The following is a 13,106-nucleotide window of genomic DNA, read 5'->3' as shown; positions in this document are numbered from 1 at the left end:
AATGGTAAGTCTCAATTTTTCTATTTCTGGTTCTTAATTTTTATATAAATATATTTCACATTTGCACTTACTGCATTGAAATAAAGCTGCAAGATCAACATCTTCATTTTCCAAAAAATATGGAATTTTTTTGACAACCTGAAAAATTTTTTTATTTATATTATCTTTCAAATAATAACAAAACAATGTACTATAAAAATGATAAATAGAAATTTTATTATTATATATCAAAATTTCTTTTGATTTCAGTAACTTATGGTAACATGAAAATTTTCATTAAAGCACTTAATTAACATTTTATAATAAAAATAATTCTTTCTATGGAAAGACCATTTTCTATGATACAAACAGTGCTACATGTTTGATGTAATACATTTAGACAAATGAGTTCTCCGTGTATCGAGTATTGTGAGTTCTGTGATTCTTGCGTCAATTTTGATGCTTACCATGTGGTAGCTGAATGTAAAGTTTTAACTGCAGATAGACAAAAGTGCTTTGGAGAAGATTACTTGTCAATTCAATCATATAGGCAACTGTTGTAAGACCATAACAAATATTACTGTATTTATAGGTTTATTACTAAGATAAAATATCAACAGGGTAGATTTGATTAGAATAAGCTATTTTTTATTCTTTCCTTTTTCAGAAGTTTGTCCAACAGGTGGTGTGATTACAGTATTTAAGAGGACATCTGGGTGTTGGCTAGTTGGTAGCGTTTATGGTCGGTGCTTTTGGGCGGTTATTAATTAACACTTTAATATTTTTCAGGTATTTGTTTAATTTACTTTGTTTTATTATTAGTTTTAGTATTATATGTGTCGACCAATCGCTGCCACTTTCTTGTTTTGTGTGTTTATTTGTTATTTGTCATTTTGTTTTTTGGGGTAACATTTATTGACTTTAGAAAGGATGTGATGTGAATAATTTTGTACCTCTTTTTGTTTATAGATTGATTGTCACGTGTCTCTGGTAGAAGATACTGTAATTGTATTCTTATACTATTATGTGTGATTGTAATATTTTTTTGTTTGGTTCATTTATTGCCCGTACATACAGGGCCTTCCTTGTACTATCAAATAATAATAATGGTGCATTTTCAAATATATAGTAGCAAGCTGCAAGAAAATACTCTTATACATTTTGCAGGAATTCCAAATGAATTTGTTCACTCAGGCCTGTTAGTTTGCCTTGAGCGTCTTTTATTGGAAGAAAATTTTTTTTGTTCAATATGTCCTGTATTATAGTTCCAGTCTTGCATTGGAGAGACTGTCCCTTGTCGAAAACTCTGTGATACCAAGAAGAAATCATATCTTTCTGGTACAACTCATATTTAAAACATAAAACAAAACTTTACTAATAAAGTGAAGTTTTTAGCATAGATTTAAAAGAAAAGATTTTGTTAAAACAGATTAAAAATGCTCACAATTCAACAGAATTTTGGTTCCCTGCCAATACATGCATAAGCTGGTCTTCCTTTCAGGGCAGTCGCTTCACAAAGATCATGCCAAACAGTTGGCACATATTGTTCTACTTGTAAACATTTTTAATCTGTTTTAACAAAATCCTTTATAGTTCCAAATTTGATGGATGAGGCTTTGCACACACTCCCCAGTATAAAAGAATTTTTATTCCATTATAAATTAAAAGAATTAATGGCTGTTCTTTCTGAAATGTTCTTATGAAACTTGTAAATACTTGTGCACTAGAGCAGATTAAATACAATTCTGCTTTTATACCAGTCTTTTTTAAAAGTGTGGCAGCTCCTTGATAGGAAAGAGTAATGATGCCTGGTATTTTCTGTGGAATAAATGTGAAAAAGTAATATATAAGGGCTTTGCATTGCTGAAGAAGGCACCTGACTGCATTCTCAATGGTCAATCACTGTGTTGGACAGGGCATAATAAAATGAAACTTTGTCAAATTAAACTTAACCTAAATTTTAGAAAAATTTTCCCATCTTGCTGGCCAATAACTGAAAAATTGTGTATCAACACTATTAGATCAAAACCGCCTTCATCAAGCTTTGAAAGACCTTTTTGAAATACATTGTGTAAAATGTACACATTGCAAAATCAAATATATCCACAAGTTTCTTCTGATGAAGTACAGTCAATTCTTCATTCATGAGCTGACAGATCATCTTATTTATGTTAGGTCCATCACTTCCCAGCATCAATAGCTTATACATGTTGACAAATTTGAATTTTCAAAAGTGCAACAATAGCAATTATGTGTTATACTTTTCACAACACTTCAAATCTTTTATTTGGTAAATTTTATGTGTAAATATGAATTTACATTTTCATTTACTTTTTTAGTCTTAATTAATGCACACTTATAATCAGCATAAGAGAAGAGATTAAAAAATGGATATTTCACAAATAATTTAATCACGCATTTTATGAAAATAAAACTTACTACATGAAATAATTATACTTGTAGTCAATTTAAACATACATTTAGGAATATATAGATGTGATTAGATGTCAACAATATGCAATGAAATCATTAAAATAACTCTATTCTATTTAAACTCAAGTTTATGAAATTATTTAAAGATAAATAAAGTAAAAAATATTCTCGTAAATGACAACTCCATAATCTGCCAAATTATTAAACTATAACAAAGACAATTAAATGATCAAAAACAAAATAATTCGTCTAGAGGTAGGAGGTTATGCCACTATCTCGTGTTAATTTTAATAATTTTAATATATTTTAAATTTAGAAGCAGCAGCAGTATTGTCAGCTTGAGAGATTAATCCCTTGGCATAGTGTGTTTTCCCCTACAAAAGGATTTTAGGGGTTTTCTTAGAAAACAGCCAAAAATGTAGGGATGCTTAGAATACTTATTTTCAATCCCCATAGAAAGAAATGCAACTCCGAAGAACTAGATTTTTGGCTAATAATGACACTATGGCATGAGTACATAACTTTACTCAACATTGGCTTCTGAATTTGTAATGAGAGGGATTTTTTTTAAGTGCATGAAAGACTTTTTACATATTTGAAAGAAATTTTGTTTCCTATAATCTAACAACACTGAGTGGCAGAGGCAGTTTTGAATCCCACTCAGAGCCTAGTATTTTCTTCCAGAAAATTCTAGTCTGATAGTCTGATAATTTAGCAATCGTTTGGCCTTAAAATTATTTTTGATTGCTCCCACATCTTAATTAAGTACGTGGAAATGACCAAAAAAGTGAGAAAATGACCTGAAATATGAGAAAAGTGAAGATACTTCAAAAAGGTGAGTGACTCTGAGGCCTGTAATTATTATTAGATTTTCCATCATCCAAATATGATCCAATATAAATTTATATGCCTTTATACTTCTAAAGAGTTATTTTTTTTTTAATAACCAATTAACAAATCAAGTCTTACCTGAGTTAGCATTTCAAATAAAATTTCTACAACTGTTGTATTTTCTCTTAAATCTGAAAATACATATTTTTAAAATTTTGATTTATACTTCTCTGAATAGTAGAAAAAGATATTAACAACATATGCAAAGTTTTGAGTGCTTAGTAATAAGTAATTTAATTACATACTTCTAAAGTATGCATATTATATAGTAATGTGTGCTTGTATTTCAACATAAAATATTATTATTTATGTAAAATATTTTGTTATTTCCTGTTAATAATGATATATTTGCAATCAAGCATAAAGCAGCAGTTTATCTTGAGTATTTAGATAATAAAAAAGATAACTTGTATAATGCAATTAAATTTCTAAAGACTGAAAAAAGATCTTTTTAAAAAAATTGCATGAAATTAATTTTTATTTATACTTAATTTTTAAAATTCAAAATAGAGGTTGCTAACATTAACTACATCATAATACCTAAGTAATTACCCAAATAATAGTCAAACCCCATGCTCTTTGCTTTTTAAGAAACTTTAAAATGAAAGTGGAAGTAAGTGACAATTGACATTTACTTCTATTTCATAAATGAATATGTTATTTTTGTTTAAAACTAACAATTAACTTTCCCTTCTGTTTGTAATTGTATATATCTAATTTCTTCTGATATTAAAATTTTAGTAGTGTCAACATTGATTCATATATCTTATAATCTACACTTAAACTAATAGGTTTATCTTGTAGAAAATACCAGTGCATGAACTCAGTTTTAGAAATATATTATTCAATAAACAATTTTAAGATATTTCTTAGACCATCTGTAATAATTAAAAAATATGTAGAAAAGACTAAAATGTCTTGATTTTTTGCCAGGAACAACAGTTTTCCATTGCAGAAGTGACTTTTTATTAGAGGCTATTTTTAAACTGTTTTTACATAATTTTGCAGAGGCATAGCCTCTATTAAAAGGTTCTCTCTGCAGTGGAAGACTGTTGTTTCTGGTGATTTAACATGGCAAAAATCAAGACATTTTAGTCTTTTCTACATATTTCTTAATGTTTAAATTTATCAGCCATTTTTTAAAAGAATGTTTGATAAATCTTGAAGATAAGATAGGCTGTCAAATTATTGAACATCCCAGAACAAAATTTTGTCAATAAACTAATTTTTGTGAAGAAAGTAATTTTTCATCTCATTACCTTCATAATAATATAGAGAATTACTTCTTCAAAAAAAGTCTTTTATATGTGAATATAGTTTAAAAAAAATATGCTATTTTTTTAAAAGAGATTTACAATCAAAAATTTCATATACTAAATAAGTGCTGAAAAGCTAACAAATAAAAAAGACACTGCATCCCAACAACACATTAATTTTATTATTTATTTATTTATTTATTTATTTAATATTTATTTCAAATAAAGTAATAATATTCAATATTTTTATAAACAATTTTTTAAAGATTAAAAAAAACTTACTTGTCCGAAATAAACTGATTGACTGTGCACAAATTTGAGCAAAAAATGACATAAGTTTAGCTTTTCTCTCTTTATCTTGTCCAAATAACATCATCATCTATTATTTAAAATATGAAATAATCAAATATTTTTGAAAAAATATGTATTTAATGTTAACAGATATCCAACCTACCTGTTTGCTCACATCTAATACTGAATTATGAGGGCAAAACTGATAAATATGAAGCAGTAACTGTAAAATATCATCTATCAATGGCTGACATTCTTCTAATAAAGTTGATGTTGCTCTTTTTAATGTATCGCACAATGCCTAATAGAGTTTTAAAAGAAATATTAATAAATTCATTAACACATTTTAAGTATTAAAATTTAATATTACCTCTGTAATATGTTCATCTGACATCCAATTAGATGCTATAGTCATTAATAAAGGCATAACTTGCTTTAAAACAAGAAAAACTGGTTGTGGTAGATCTTTTTTGTTTTCCAAAGTTTTGTTTGTTTGTGTATCGTCTTTTGGACGAATATCAAGGGTAGAAAATAACATAGATAAAATATTTAAATTGAGAATAATAGTTGTTTTTGAAGTGGAAGACTGCTAGAAAAAAAACTTGAATTACAAACAAATATTCTATTAATGAAATTTTTAAATATGCATTTACCTGTTCTGTTAAAGTTTGCTGTAACTGATGTATTATTGGTGTTAATAATGTCTCCAAATAAGACATAATATAATCCAAAGACATGATAGAAAGAACTTGACCAATAGTACTCATAAGTCTAATACGTTCCCGAGATTTCAAATTTGATAATGCTTCCTACATAAAATTTATGTAATATAACATTTCATTTTCAAATAACAAAATAATAAATATATATTTATAATAAAATTTTATGATTTACAATAAATTTTGATTACTTGACTAGTAGAAAGAATTTGCTCTGCAAATGGTGCTAGACTAGGTTGACAATCACGTGTAATGTCTTTCAAAGCCATTGTAGAAGCTGGTGATACATCAGTATTTTGAATTCCCATCATTAGTATTGGTACTACATGCTCTAAAACTTCTGGATGAACATTAATCCATTCAGCATAAGATCCTTTAAAGTTAAAAAATAAAAAAAAACAATAATTTAAAAATTAAAACACTAAACTAAAACTCTTTTTTTAAAGTATTAGTTATAATCTTTTTCATTGGGAAAATTACCTATTGCATCCATTGTCGTTGATATAACTTGAACATTTTGAAGTAATATTTTTGGTAAATTAGAAAAAAATTGTGGTAAATAATATTTTTCTTCTGAGTCAACACTTTCTGCAATTGCTTGAAATGCATATAGACAAGATTCTAAATACTGGAAACATAAAATTTAATGTTATATGAATATATATACAATTTTGCTATACACACACACACACACACACACACACACACACAAGTATTCATCAAATCAAATATTTCAAATATGTAATAAAACAAAGATCTTACTTGCCAATCAGAAGAATTAACTGATGCTCTGTTGACAGCAACACTCAAATGAGCCATGAGATTAGCTAGCATTGATTCACGCAAGATATTATAACAGTACATCTACATAAAATATATTTACTTAACATAAATATGTATATATAAAATAAAACAGACTTTACAAATCTCACTTACAAAAGAATCACCAACATCCTGACGGTAACACCTAAATGACTCTTTTTCATCTAAAAAAATTATTTATTTAATAATTAGTACATATTAAAATGCACCATTATATAAAATATTAATATGTATTATAGAAAAATGTCTTAAATAATAATATCTACTATACAGTTATAATGCAAACACATTGATGTCAAATAAGCACACAAACAAGACACTTCTCTAGTTTGTTTATGCAGTAAAACCTCTCTCAACAGAACTTCAATAAAACAGAAATCTGCCTACAAGGAAAACATTCTTCAGAATAAAACAATTTTCTGTGTTAAATTTCACTGTATATTAGAAATCTTTTCTCTAATATTTCCGTTTTTTTTTTTTAAATATTAATTATGTATTCATTTTTCTTTTGGAAAACTGCTTATGAATTCTTCATAAAGACTTTCCAAGAACTTTAAAGTGTTAAAAATTTTGAGTATAAAGGATTATTTAAATCCATAAAAAATACTGTATATTTCTGCAGATAAGATAACCTTCAGATAAGACAAGGTATAAATTTTTGGCAAAGTTTTATAGTTTTAGCATATATCCGTCTTATAAGACGACCTCCAAAACTATCAATGGCCAATGAATTTAGTTTAGATCAGTGATCATCATCTGGATAATAATACTGTATAGCATATACGGAATTATGTCCTATTTGTAATTTTTTGAATAAACGAATTTTATTTTCTGCCTTGCTATTGTTGCAAACGTTTGCTCTGATTCAGGCATTCGGGTAATGTCCTTGACTATTCATAAAAACGTCGTATGGGTTATTCTATTTTGTGGACATACTCCTCTCTCTACTAGTAAATAATTATGGTTTGTCTGTTTTACTATAATGGTTTTAATTTATATAAATTTCAATCTAATTTTTTTGTATCTGTCCTATAAGATGACCCTGGATTTTGGGGGCCTTTTTTTTATGATTCAACTATTGTCTTATCTGCAGAAATATATGGTAGTTAAAAAAGGTCAAGAAATGAAATATACATATGTGTAAATTTTACTTCATCATAAATATTTACCATTTTTATCAATATACAATACAATCTGTTTATCGTAATCACTGAAGATAAAATTGCATAAAATGCAGATTTTGGATATTTGTTGATGTATCCCATCATTACCTACAATATGGTTAGATATTCCTTTTGAGAAAGTACAATTAATAGCTAAGTTAATAAGAAAAACATGTTTTTCATAAATTGTACATTTTTGCATAAATTTATATACATTTTTAAAAAAATTTTGCATATACATATTCACATTAATTTGATTTTATTACGAAATATTGATTTGCTAAAATGTTCTGAACAATAAAATAGAATACAAACAATTGCTTAAACAAAAACTCTCCCCCAGCTTACACTGGTGAAGAGGAAAAAAACATTGTTTCTTCATATCAATACTGCAGAATTTAAATTTCTGTATCAATTTATCTTAAATATTTTCTATTTTTTCTGGATCTACACCAAAATTTCAGCATGTATGTAATTTGTAATGTTAATGTAATTGTAATGTATCCATTATGTGAAAATCCTGTATAATTTACAAAACCACCTAAAGAATTGAATTGTTTTGCACAGCAAGAAATTCTAAATATTGAAATTGCTTACTATAAAATTATCTTGTCGAAAGAGAATATATGAATGGCAGAAATATTTTTTGTTTCTAGGTTCAAGAGTCTAGAAATAAGTATCAGTTAAGTATTCGCAATATTTAAAAGTGAATTTCAACACACTGTATATTGCCAACACAGTGAGTTAAAAATACTCTATGTCTGAGGAAATTGACCAGAATGCATAAATTTTTAATGTAAACTATTCTTAGGAAAGTAAAATCAAAAATCAACAAATTTTGGTCAAATTATATATATAAATTAAAAGGAAATAAATAAAAATAAGTTTTGTATTTTTATATTGCTCATTTCTCAAAATACTGAAAAATATAATTTAACAAAAAAAATGTATATTTTGCATATTTTCATGAATATTACTACATAATAAGCACTTAAAATTTTCATTTAATTCTGGTTACTTTAGTTATTACTTTGGAACTTTTACATACTGATAACAATGACTGATAATAATAAACAGGGTAAGTAAATAAGACTATTGTTAATGAAAATTCCAATTTTCTTGAATCTAACATTAAAAGGACATTTTAAAACAATTAAAATATGCATAAATTAAAGACCTATTAATTAATATGTAATTGATCCAATTTTGGTCTACTACTACTACTACTACTGTGGCATATAATTGAAGTACAAAATGCAAACAATTTCAACTATAGTACTATAAGCAAACAACAATTAAATCAATTAATGATTAGCATTTAAAGCATAATATGGCTGATAACAATTGCATGTTATCAACCATATGCTGAGACTGATAGAGTAAAAAGACAGATTAGAAATTCCTATTTACCTAAAGATAATGACAAGTAACCAAATTCATATTACATGTAATAAAGAAAGTTCTATAAGTGTATTTTAACTTTTGTTTTGGGATCTGCTAATTTTGATAATATTAAATAACCCAAAATTGTTCGATTGGTCATTATTATTTTAATATTAAATGACTGATAACAATAACTGATTATAACAAGCAGACCCTACACTAAATAAACATATTCATAAATATAATATAAATATAATTTTAAAATTATTATTTATGACATGCTGTAATAAATTTTTTGTATTCTACAAGATTTGAAATGACCAAACAAAGGTTTTCTATAGCCTGCATTTTCTATGTTGCATAGCAAGAGAATACACATCTAAAAACAGAGAAATATCAAAAAACAGTTACAGAAATGATGAAGGATCTGCATATATATTTATATACATATATAATTATATAAACATTATATAAATAGTTTTTAATGATTGAAAACATAATGAAAATTAAATGATGATATTGAATTGTGGAAAATTTTTGCTAAAAATTAATGATAGTGATTTTTTTCCTAGTATTTTTATCTTTCATAAAACAATTAATTAAAACAAAAACTTTAATTTCTCTAAGTATTTTTGAATAAATAATAATAAAAAAGTTCGCAACGGATTAACGTCTTATAATGAACAACACTGTTCAAAACAAAAAATTAAAAAAAAGTTTTTTATACTAGACAAGTATAATAAATATAGAATATAGGTTAAATAAAATTATTATTAAAGATAATAGAGAAATTGATTATTCTTGATTGATTGTACCTGGTTAGCTGATTATATTATTCAGATACAGGAATAAAAAAATAATTAAACAAGTTTACTTGTAAGTTCTTAAATATGGCTAGTTTGTTCATTATATTTATCTTTTTTTTTATACATGAAACTATTTAAAATTAACTTACCATTATGCCATTGTTGATAAGCATCTTCTGTAGGATATTGAATTTTAATTAAGTAAGTATCTACTAGAGATTGGAATAATGGATGAAATAATCTCAAGTATGATTCAAATTTTGCTGGTTCAGATGCAACAATTTCATCCTATTAAAAAATAGTTATATTAAAAATATTTAAAAAATTAAAATATTTTAAAAGTCATAAAATAAAGCAGTAGAATCCAGTCATTTTTCTTTGTTCTCTACTTTTATTTCTCCTGATATTTTCAAGAATGTAATTGTTATAGTTTTTGAATTCAATTAACATAAAAATTTAAAACATTCACTCAATCTCATATTCAACAGAAAACCATGCACTAAACAATTTACAACAAAAACTGAATTATCAAGTAAATGAAAGAAAATGACACTTTCATAAGTTAAAATTTAATAAGTCAACTTATATAATAATATAACAAATAAATCTGTTGATTAAAAAAAAAATAAGAACAAAAATTCATGAGTATTTTTGCCTTATTTATTAGAGTGGTCATTATTTTTAAGTTTTTAAAGTTAAATGAAACATGTTTTGAATCTATTCCATTATGGAAAAAACAACTTTGTTAAAATTTGGTTGTTTGGAATAATATTTAAAGGTTGCTACCATTATTTGAAAAATTGTAATATGTCACAATGCTAAGCATAGAACCACTCACTGTTGGAACAGAAATCCTATATAAGTATAGCATTAGGAGCAGAATGTTGTTGCCATATGTTCTATAATAGGCTGAGTATTATGGACTAATCTAGGACCTAGACTATAAATTCAGGCAACTTGGAACAATGAGTTCAAGCAGCCTAAGAGTGCAATTACACCATGGATGATCCTCAATAAGTTGTTGTGTGAAGACTAAATGAAAAATTCTGACTTTTAGATCATAATTTTGTATATTCCCAATTTATAAGTTTCTAGTAAACTCAGTATAAACTGAGGTTGAAGTGTAACTGGTTCCAGGTTTTATTTTATGAAGAAATGGCTATTATTGCATTTAAAATAATGACTATTTGGCTAATAAGACAACAATCATGTGAAATACCTGAAAATAAGCTACATTTGAAGTGAGAGATAATTGCTAATTTTTTCATTTGCATCTGACTGAAAAGAAAACTGTTTGGGAAAGTACAACTTCAGCTGCCAGAGTTGTCACTGGAATTTAGGTTAAAGCATGGATTCCTAGTTGTCTTCAGAAACACATAATTGTATCTCTTGAAAAAATCTTCCATGAAGAAAAATGAACAAAAAGAAAGATCCAAAACACTGTAAAAGAAGGTACTTTCAGTGACAGCCTCAATGAGCTTTTTTATAGCACTTCTGTCCATGATCAAAATCAAAAATTGAAAATTTCTTCTGACTCAGAGGGAAAAAGGATGGCTAGGAAAGATGACAGGAGTTGACAAGGCTCTAAAAAAGCAAGAATCTAGAACAAGGAAGAGAATGCTTACCAATAATAATTAATATTCCACTGTGTGATTACTGTTATGTTCATCTTGTGGCATTGTAACATGAAAATTATGAACTGTAAATTTTAAATGCTTAGTACTGTATTATCTTGCATTTTGCTTAAAATTAAGAAAATTTTGTCTCAAACTTTGATAATCTCTAAATTTCCAAATTTTGGGAATGTTACTTTTTTCAATACTGAAAAAAGTTAGGCAGGTGTCCTTATGCAAACTACAACTTTTGTTTTTAGCCCCTATATTAAAAATCATCCTCATACAACAGTGTGTGTATATATATTACTAATTAAAGTATATTAAAATAAGAAAATTATTCCAATTATTTCATAATAAAATTGAATGAATAGATCAAAAATACTGAAGCACAAGTAAAAATTCATTATGTGCTATTTTAAACACATATTGTTATCAGAATTGGCATGTCCCAAAATATATAAAGTTCAAATACATTTATAAAATTTTCCTTATTGTAATAAGTTTTAGTTGAAGTTGTTATATCTTCATGTAAATAGGCATTTTAAACAGTCTTTTTGCATCATCAGACTCAACATCTGGTAACAAGCAATGTTATTAATCTTAACCAATAGATCACATGTTAATTTTAAATGTCTTAAAAATTGTACTTACTGTGGTTATTAGTTCACTCACTAAACCAGAAAATCCAGCAGTAAATGTCAAATTTAAGAAATGCTTGATAAAAACAAATGTTTTCATTTGCTTTCAATGATCATCTTCAGGTTTACATTAATAAACAATATAGAACAATGCATAGAATAGTCTTTACAAATTCAAATTAAATGGAACACATTTTCCAATTGGTTGCTGTCATGTATGTGGAGAAGTCAACTCTTGAAGCCAATAAGATTTATATATTTTTTATATTTTAATTTATATATATAAAAATAAATTTTATAATAATAATATAAAGTTAGTTTTTATATTACTTTGATTAATGATTTTCTTGCAAATGATAGTGTGTCAATTTTTTTGTAATTAATGGTCCCTGCTTTTTCATTAGTTTTGTACTTGTATATATCTGTTTTCTCAAGATATTTTAAATATGCATTAGCTTGTATGTGGTGTATTATTCTAGGTGCTGCTAAGGCTGTTGTTGTAAGACCTTTTCTAATTGACTTCGTATATTCTTTTTTTTTCATATATTTAGGGAACATAAAGTAATCCCAATGTATTCTAATTTCTTTCCAATTCTGTTATCAGTCAAAGGGAAAGAATACACTCCTGGTATGTTTGTAAGTCTTTGGGATCCTTGGAATTCCTTAGTAATTTATATATAGTAGAATTTTTTTGTGTGCTATTTTACAATTACTGATCTTAGCTATTTCTCTATGAACAGGAGTGAATTGTTTCACATAGTTAACTATATTGAAATCTTTCCTCCAGTTTTTTTGCTTTTTTCTTGATTAATAAATGTTGTTGATGAATTAAGCACTTAATAATTTTTATGGGGTAACCATTCTGCTCTGCAATTTGTTTAATGTAATTTAGTTTCTTCCTCCTGTTCCCTAAAAGAATGTGTGAAGGCTCTTTTGATTAATGTCCAGAAAGCCACTACTTTGTAAGAAAGTGGATCATTCAATGTAAACCTGAAGATGATTGCTGAAAGTGATTGAAAACATTTGCTTTTATCCAGCATTTCCTACATTTAATGTTTTACTGCTGGATTTTCTGATTTGTTGAGTTAACTAAAACACATCCAGTTATT

The 13,106-nt window shown here is 26.4% G+C and overlaps 1 protein-coding gene across 2 annotated transcripts in view; it reads right to left on the bottom strand.

Annotated features, from left to right (window-relative positions):
- Positions 1 to 13,106, bottom strand: part of cdm (importin-13-like protein cdm) — a 63,253-nt gene that overhangs the window by 8,176 nt on the left and 41,971 nt on the right. The window contains exons 10-20 of one of the 2 annotated variants that reach the window (XM_067279296.1): positions 9,893 to 10,031; positions 6,506 to 6,555; positions 6,332 to 6,433; positions 6,050 to 6,197; positions 5,761 to 5,942; positions 5,504 to 5,659; positions 5,221 to 5,439; positions 5,014 to 5,151; positions 4,842 to 4,938; positions 3,382 to 3,434; positions 72 to 138 (exon numbers count right to left, since the gene is read on the bottom strand). In XM_067279296.1, coding sequence (XP_067135397.1) covers positions 72 to 138; positions 3,382 to 3,434; positions 4,842 to 4,938; positions 5,014 to 5,151; positions 5,221 to 5,439; positions 5,504 to 5,659; positions 5,761 to 5,942; positions 6,050 to 6,197; positions 6,332 to 6,433; positions 6,506 to 6,555; positions 9,893 to 10,031 — 1,351 coding nt within the window. The remainder of the gene's footprint in view (positions 1 to 71; positions 139 to 3,381; positions 3,435 to 4,841; positions 4,939 to 5,013; positions 5,152 to 5,220; positions 5,440 to 5,503; positions 5,660 to 5,760; positions 5,943 to 6,049; positions 6,198 to 6,331; positions 6,434 to 6,505; positions 6,556 to 9,892; positions 10,032 to 13,106) is intronic. The other variant, XM_067279297.1, reaches the window with a different exon arrangement.

This window comes from Centruroides vittatus, unplaced genomic scaffold (assembly GCF_030686945.1).
Source record: "Centruroides vittatus isolate TY-2023 unplaced genomic scaffold, ASM3068694v2 contig_863, whole genome shotgun sequence".
In the NCBI taxonomy this organism is placed as follows: Eukaryota; Metazoa; Arthropoda; class Arachnida; order Scorpiones; family Buthidae; genus Centruroides; species Centruroides vittatus.
The sequence above is the reverse complement of the archived record's forward strand: the minus strand, read 5'-3'. Positions and strand labels throughout refer to the sequence as shown.